Source organism: Vigna unguiculata, chromosome 11 (genome assembly GCF_004118075.2).
Source record: "Vigna unguiculata cultivar IT97K-499-35 chromosome 11, ASM411807v1, whole genome shotgun sequence".
Classification (NCBI taxonomy): domain Eukaryota; kingdom Viridiplantae; phylum Streptophyta; class Magnoliopsida; order Fabales; family Fabaceae; genus Vigna; species Vigna unguiculata.
In genome coordinates, this window is record NC_040289.1 from 24,512,382 (window position 1) to 24,521,198 (window position 8,817).

The 8,817-nt window shown below is 31.8% G+C and overlaps 1 protein-coding gene across 1 annotated transcript; it reads right to left on the minus strand.

Annotated features, from left to right (window-relative positions):
- Positions 1–250: 250 nt before the first annotated feature.
- LOC114169083 (long-chain-alcohol oxidase FAO1-like) lies at positions 251–4,898 on the minus strand. Its single transcript, XM_028054103.1, has 3 exons — positions 4,562–4,898; positions 2,708–2,980; positions 251–2,257 (listed from the first exon to the last, which is right to left on the minus strand). The coding sequence occupies exons 1-3, from the start codon at positions 4,790–4,792 to the stop codon at positions 497–499; spliced, it is 2,265 nt and encodes a 754-aa protein (XP_027909904.1). The 5' UTR covers positions 4,793–4,898; the 3' UTR covers positions 251–496.
- Positions 4,899–8,817: the final 3,919 nt, after the last annotated feature.

Below are 8,817 nucleotides of genomic sequence, written 5' to 3' on the forward strand. Positions count from 1 at the left end.
GATTTGTTTACAAAACCACTACCCATTGTGTTTTTCAATAACTGCAAGAAACTGATCGGGATGGAGGATAAAAGAAACATTTAAGTTTACGGGGGAGTTTGGTTGGGTTTTTTTAATAAACATAAATGTATTAGCCGTTGGCTGCTTAATGTGCTAGCCGTTGGGTGGTTAATGTACTAGCTGTTGGGTAGTTAATGTACTAGTCGTTTATAGCCGTTGGGAGTACAACGGACGAAAATTGTAAGCCTATAAATTGTATTGCTGATGGCATGAATAACCAATGCAAAGTGAATAAGTTTTCCATTCTAGAGCCTCTTTCTTGTAAGAGTTTATAAATCCCACAAAAAGGATGTGTCCCTTCTCTAATAAAAACATTTTCTTTAGCAAAAGGTGCCTGAAGATGAAAACTTTTCCATTTGAAAACTTATTTTTAAAGTAAAAGGCACCTAATTTGACGATCCAACTAGAATTACATGCCTCGAGTGATGAAGAAAATTCAAGGAACATGTGAGATTTGAGTTCTTCCAAGGTAGTCCACTATTCTATTAGAGATACAGTATGCAGTTGATTGGATTGTGATCATGGGATTGACTCCAACTGCAGTTGGAAGCACACTAGCATCACAAACAAACAACCCTTCAGCCTCCCATGTCTGTCCATTCTCATCAATTGCACCTTCTTTTTCATTGACCCCCATTCTGCAGCTCCCCATTTGATGTGCAGAAGTATATATGTTCCATTTCTCACCTGGTGAAAGTGCTCCTTCCATTGGACACACACTGTCCAAGAACTCTTGCATCTCATTTTCACTAATGCCACTACACCTGAGTCTCTGGCCATCACTTCTGTGCGTGCCTACCTCAACTGCTCCTGCAGCTATTAGAATCCTCAGTGCTTGTTGCAAGCCAGCCCTCACGTTTTCTCTGTCAAATTCATTCAACTTGTAGCTGATCCTTCCTTCTGATGTCACCTTTCCACTAGCCATGTCTCTAATAATTGTGATTAAATGTGCAGTTCTTGGGTAATTCAACATTCTTTCTTTGAAGTCTAGTCCTGACTCCCAAGGAAACAGTGCAGCAAATGATGCTGGTCCTAGTGAAGGGGTTTCAATTATGGCTCTTGAATCAGATTTGGAGTCTGTTGATGGCACTTTATGGATTGATGTGATTATACCTCCCTCATAGGATTTCCCCATAAATTCTGAATTATCTGATTTTGGGAAGTATCCCCATGCCATTAGGACAGGGTGGAGATGGAGGTTCCTTCCAATGTTTTTGTTTTTCAGTCCGCTAGAGATTAATAAAGGTGGTGTCAAAAGTGCCCCACCAGAGGAAATTGTAACTTTAGCCTCAATTTGTAGCTTCATCCTGACTCGGTTGTTCAATGCTTTTGCCAGCACTCCCAAGCATTTCTTCTTTCTTCCATTTCCACTCCTGTTGCTTTCCAACAAGAACCTCTCAGCTTTGCATCCTGTTATTATTACTGCACCTTTGTCAACTGCATCTACAAGCCAAGTAGCTTGAGTCCCTTGTTTCTCTCCTTTTGCACAGCCATAACCACATGAGCCACAGTAATGATTCCCTGAAGAGTTTCTCGGCACATAGTTAACTTTGAGGCCAAGATTCTGACACCCTTTTCTCAGCACTTGATTTTGGAATCCCTCTTGTGTGCAGTTTTCTGTGACTCCAATCCTTTCACATACAGACTCCATTGCAGAGAGATATTCTTGGCTTGAAAAGAAGGGAAGTTTGTGGTCCTCAGACCACTCTTTCAGCACCTTGTGTGGTGTTTTAATGCAGGCTGACCAATTAACAGCAGAGCCACCTCCCACTGTTGATCCTGCCAAAACCAGTATTCTGGAGTCTGCGGAAGCAAGAATCCCACCAGTTTCATATTGTTGCTTAATGGAGGGACCTTCTAGTGATGAATAATCCTGAGGAACAAAATAGTTTCCTTTCTCAAGAACAACCACCTTGTGACCAGCTTTCGAAAGAACAGCAGCTGCAACACCTCCGCCACAACCAGACCCAACAACTACTGCATCACATTTGACTTTGAGGATGTTGCTTTTGAAGTCCAGTTCAACATTGAGGCCTTTCTTGGCAAGAGATTGTTGAAGAGTTGAGTCAGATTCATGCATGATTTCTATAGTCCCCTTTTCAAGGGGCCTATTGTTGGAGACGCTGTTCAGTTTCTCATCCTTTGATACCTCGTATCCAATGGCTTTCCATGCTGGGTTATCACCATTTTCATCAACCTGAAAAAGTTTGAAGAAATTTTCTATAACTTTGATCTCTTTTAAGAAACTTTCAGGCTACAACATACTTCTTTACACATCATCTTATTTTTCTTTTCTTATTTTAATCCCACAAGCTTAAAATGTTTAACTTTAGTCCATAAGTGTTCTATTCATCTTCTATTAGTTTTTATACTAATTTGGTTAGAGTAAGGTAACATGAAAAGCTCCGAAACATATCAATCAAAGTAAGTACTTTCAATCAAAAAAATATTGGCGATCTTAGTTTAAAAAACACTAACAAGTCTAAAGAAAACTTACTAAATTTAGGACACCAAATAAGACAAATGAGGCACTAAGTACTTATTAGTGAAATTTTAGTGTGTTATATAATGTTATTAGAAATCATTATGTGCAGATGACTATAGTAACAATTACTAAGAGAACTTTGGGCAGAAGACTGAACAATACCCAAGAGAAAAATGCAAAAAGGCACAAGACTTTGACATATACAAATGCCAGTCTAATAGGTGTGAGGAACCTATGCTTCATCCACTGCTGCATAACCTTTTCTCTCTTCTCCAAAGACATGTTTGGAAAGTTGTTGATATAGGGCCATTTCTCACCAAGACAGAGGAAACCACAAAGCAGCAAGGTTCCCAACCTTGTAGCCAGCAGCCATAAAACCACTCTTACAAGTATTTTTGCTTCTATTAAACTCCTCTTTGTGAGTAACTCAGCAACCTGTTACCATTGAAAATATGATATGATTATGAGAGATATGAAGAATGTTGACTAAAGATTACTCAAATAATCTAACAAACATTACTTTGCTACTCAATTTAAAGAGTTCTTAAAAACAATATTTTCCCTACCATATACTATAACTGTTTGGTCCACATCAATTTACAAATATCTTCACAATATATAAATATATAATTTCTCATCCTATTATGTTTTAAGAGAAAATGACATTACACAAACGGTTTCTACCAATCTGGTGGGAGAAAAATCACAATCTAATTTTTCTGAGTTCCACTTACAATAAATTGTAATAAATGGATTTAATAAAATTTCAGAAGTATAGGGCCGAACCTAAACTAAATATTAAATACCCTGGTCCCAGTATCACTATGAGACTCTAAACTTCTGATGCACCATTATGAATTAATTATGACAGCAAGTGGTTTTGAATAATAAAAATAGCCTTAATTGACAGTATACCGAACCAAACGAATCCGTGGATATGGTTCAATCCGTACTGCGATGACATACTAAAACAGGGAATTTATGATCTGTGCACCAGAAAAAGGTGTGGGGAAATATTTCAGCTTCTGTTACTAAGATGAAATGAGTTATTAAAATTAGAGCAGAAGATAGACCAAATGTTCATCCTTAAATTATAAATTATTATATCAAATTGAATCAAAGGGTATCCACTAGTAATCACGATACAAACTCATCCTAACTTTTTTTCTGCTATATTGCACAAAAATGTGAATGCCACATGAAGAAAGTAAAAGTGATGGAAAACAGTGTTCTTTCGAGTGCATGACAGGGACAGACAGAGACAGTAATTAGTAGCTGCCAAGCTACAATAATAGACAATCTCAGTTATTATGAGTTACTTTTTTAAGGTATAAGGTCAAATGATATCCCCAACTCATTTAATGATTTGCATATCCAGTTACATGTATCAATCCTTACACTTCTTCCATCTCATAACAGAGGTGAATTTCAATCTGCATTTTGAAATTACTTTCTTTTCATTGTTATGAGTTCATGTTGGTAGGTACACACCCATTAAGAGCATGCAAAACTGCAACATTTGTGAAATGAACATATGGTAATCATGTGGGTCCCACTTATACACTCAGCTGTTTCTTGTAAGAGCAATTTCTTGCAAATTAGTGAAGGAAAAAAAAAGATTTTTTTTCTTTTCATCACAAATGTTAATTGTTAGGATTTTATTAGTAGGAAATCGAATTCACAACTTGTTTTTATCCTGTCTTCTAAATCTATCAAACTAACCTTATAACTGTTAAGTGTCATAGGAGGAATTGGGTCATAGGAGGAATTGAACCCAGAACATCTTTTATCCTCCCTTCCAATTTTACCACTAACTCACCTTATGACTCCGGAAAAGGAAAACAAGTGATGAAAAAACATAGTTCAACACTATACATGCATACGATACCTAAACTCTTTAAACACACACCAAGAGTTCTGTTATTATCAAAAACTGAACAACCAAAATCATCTTTTCATGAAGTTTTGACAGAAAATCACGACAGCAAAAGCATATTTTATCCAGTATATATGTACCTCATGAGGGATTGGATAGCGAGAACCAGAAATGTCACAGAAGGACTGCAGAAACTTGTCATCATCACCAGCTTGGTCTTGTTTTCTGCTCTTCAAAGCATTCACAGGCAAAGGAGGCAACACAACATCACATATACTTGCCAGTGACTCCATTTCAGCTGCAGAAAATCCATGATTATACTTGCTACCTCCTCTTCCTCCCCTTAACAGTGGATGACACTCTCTTTTCATATTTCTCGTTTTTCTCTCAGTGATTACAATCTTAGTATGCCTCAGCACCTTATGCAGGTTCAGTGAACATGCACACGAACATATGTATATATAAACTCAGAATTAGAAAATATAAGAGAATAGAAACTGTTGTGGGAAGAAAATTCAAAAAAAGGTACATAATATGCAATTGGTCATAAAGTTTTCTTTTTTTTTTTTTTTTGTTAAGTTACTATCGTTGTGTTAAGTTTCGGGTTGTGGGGCAGGAGGGACATTAACTTCCAAAGTTGTGTGTTCCATCTGTGGAAATGACTAATCTGCACGATTTGATAATTTGGGTGCCATGGAACTAAGTTGGTTACATACCCAACCATTAGACATAGACATTTATTAACTAATGAATTATTTTCATTTACACTTATCATTAAATGCACATGTTGTTGCTATTTAAAGAATTTGTTTTGTATCTTTTCAAGAATAGACATTTATTCTTGAATTAATTAACTAATTAAAGAATGCTTTTATATCTATTAGTAGTTATTAGTTAGTAACTCAAAAGAGGTTCTCAGAAAATGGTAATATTTTTATATTTTGTATATAATATTTTCGCTAATTAAAATTCTAGTCCTTTAATTCTTAATTTCTAACTCTGATCATTAAAATAAAATCTCGTGGTTTTAGTTTCTAAGTTTTAAAATATCTCTTAAATTTTGGTGCATACACTTTTTATTTTTTATATTTAACTAATTAAATTGTTTTTATGAAAATCTAATCTGAATGAAATACAAAAGAGATACTAAACTATAATTTTTTTTGTCGCCATTTGTTAATTAAAAAAATTATCTTTCACCAAATTACAATAACTTTTATTATTTGATAAAATATCTAGTTGCATATATAGTCTTTCTTTCTGCAAGTGAATAAATAATTCCTAAATTTAAAGGTAATTATATAAGCTCTCAACTTTTATTTTTCCAAAAATATTTTGTTTATAATTTAAATTATGACATTTTTATACCATAGAAATGTGGAGAGAGTGGAACATGTGCTCTTGTTTATTGTAAATAAAATGTTAAGATTAGGATTTATTAAACCAAAATTGAGTTTTTTTTTTTTTTACTTCTCTCTCACACATACTAAGATTTATTAACTAACAATAGATTTAAAGCTAATACTACTTAAAGATAAAATTAATATTAAAGATACGTCAAATACTGTTAAAATTAGAAAAGTCATACTGTTTATATTTGACTCTCTCGTATTAAAGAAATTTATATTATTTTAATATATGAAATTATTAATTATAGATACGTAAAGCTAATAATATATTTATTGAAAAAGTATTTTTATTTGCTTTTTAGTAACGATCCTAACAATTTTAAAATGATTATTTTATATCATAAATTATTGTTTAGAAATTTTAATGATATTTTCGTTTTCATAAAATTTGTTATTTTATATTATTTTAATTAATAAAATTATTTATTTAAATTTTCAATATAAAAATTATAAAATGAATTCAAATTAATTATTTTTTAATCGATGTCTAGATCATTGATTATCATTCTCCTTTTTAACTTCATCTATACCAAGATAATCTGTAACAAGTGGATTGTATTTGATTTTTCAATGGCCTAAAATTGAGGCTAATAAATGAAGTCATAAATTAATTACTGTTTTTAAAACGTGCGTTTTTGGTTTCGCAACTGACACGAATTTGACTTTCTAATTTAAACAGTATTTAATCATAATTGTTAAAAGAAAAAATTAATCATTAGTATTTTAATATGTTAATAAATTCACTGTTATTTATGTAACTAACCTAATTAGTGTTGTAAAATTTATGACAAATTCTATTCAAATACAAGAGAAGAAATAAAGATTTATAAAAAAATAAATATTGTTTCAAATATATTATTTTTCACTTATAATAAGATTAAGATAACTATTATACCAATTAGAGATAAGTCACACATACTAAGATTTATTAACTAACAATAGATTTAAAGCTAATAATACTTAAAGATAAAATTAATACTAATTTATTTATAATAACAATTTTTTGAACTAGTAATAGATCAAGTTAATATCTCCAAGATTGAGAATGAATATCATTCATGCCTAACTTGAAACTAAGCAAAGTCTACGACGAGACATAAAAAAGTTCTTTCATAGTTTCCTCAAGCTTAACTTCCAACATTTAACCATCATAATTACTAAAATCACTCTTTTTCTAAAGTCCATTATATTCCAAAACTAGTTTTATTCAAAGTACTACACCTAATGAAAATTAATTCGCTGCAAGTACCACCCAAAATTTAATCACGGACCAAATCTTAATAATCAAAACTCACAACCCATCCCATTATCATTTTATACATAAAAATAAGTAAAACACCACAGCAAAATGCCACCTCTAAGCCTCCATTACTTTTAAAATATATATATATATATAAGCTATAGAATAGAAACAATTCACCCGTAAAACATTTACTAACTTTTCATACTATAATAATAATAAAATAATACTGATACAAAACAAAATAAAACAGTAAAAACAACTGCACCTCCAAACCATAATTTTACTAAAAGAACAATGTTAAAACTCGATTTATAAATATATAAAGTCCCATAGGAAAATAACCAATTCCCTTTTAACGTTGATACATATCATATATACTTTTATATATAGAATAACACCAATACCTAATAACCAAAACCCAAACCCGAAAAAATTCCGTAATTATGTTTGAAAAAATATACGAAACTGCAACTTCCACACTAAACTCCACCAATGACAACTCACCTCTGCATTACTAAAGAAAAAGGTACAACGTGATTAACACTTGTACTGCCTTAATTATTCACTTAACCTTAAATTTATTAAAATAAAAATAAGATTACTTTAATATTATATCATCTTTAATATGACATTCCAGAAAATAGTACCTAAAATTATAAAAACTGATACCATACGCACACACCTAACTAAACCTTAAACCCTATACTTAATCCTATTATTCGTTTTCTGCATACTTAAAATCAAGTATAATACGATATAATATAAACCTAGCATAAATTAATCTAAATAAATACTACGCAAAAATATCTATCATAAAAAAAAAATAAATTACAACTAGTTAGATCCGTTACCTTTGCCGATAATTAATTCTTCTTTCTCACTTGGTTCCAATCACCACTTCTCTTTACTTTATTATCCACGTTTCTAAGCTTGGTTCAAAACAAAATTATATTCTTATTGAGTGTCTAAAACCCAATACCATAATAAAAAATGTTTTTTGATCGGTGGAGACACTTACCCAAATCATGAAGAGTACTCCTTTTCCCTATCACTACTGCACTTCAATTTTCGCTTCGGAGAAAAATAAGTTGCACTTCTCGAAACACCCCAGGTCAGCCTTAACTATCTTTTATCCCCTCAGAAAAGTGTCTCCTTTCTCTTAATAAGCTAAACTACTAAACCCTAAAAAATAATGTCCACATTCATCTCTTAATCAAAATAATTACCCATCAATTCCGAATAAAATCAGAATAAACCCAATTGAATTCTGATGGATCCAAATTTATTTTTCATAATGAGCTCATTAATTCCTTGTCTGTTGTCCATATATATATATACACTAAATACTAATAACAATGCACTATATTTGACCGGGTTGCTTTCCTTTAGGTCAGCCTACAATTCACGTTCAAATTTCTAGCTCTTTCAAAAATCCATTTAATTGCAAAAATAATATAAGTGCACTAAGCAAAAGTTGGACCCATGAATTCCCCTCCAAAACATGCACTCTGATCATTTGAGTTATAAAACCACTTAATCATAAGTCTATCTTAATAATACTTTTACTCATATATCATGCTAACTCATCAAAAAATAAAAAATAAAAAATCTAAGTGTGCTAGGAGAAAGTTGAACTCAAGACTTCCCTTACTAATAAGTTGTAGCCAATCTACCACATCTTTTTGTCATATCACCAACAAAATAATTTAAATATAAACATTCATCCTATTTAATTTACTTTACC

Bases quoted from the DNA above. Each gene is read 5' to 3' on its own strand.
- LOC114169083 (XM_028054103.1), bottom strand. From the start codon at position 4,792: ATGAAAAGAGAGTGTCATCCACTGTTAAGGGGAGGAAGAGGAGGTAGC. The intron at 2,981-4,561 runs GTACATATATAC...CAATGGTAACAG, and splicing joins GCTATCCAATCCCTCATGAG to GTTGCTGAGTTACTCACAAA. The intron at 2,258-2,707 runs GTATTGTTCAGT...AAACTTTTTCAG, and splicing joins TTTTTGCATTTTTCTCTTGG to GTTGATGAAAATGGTGATAA.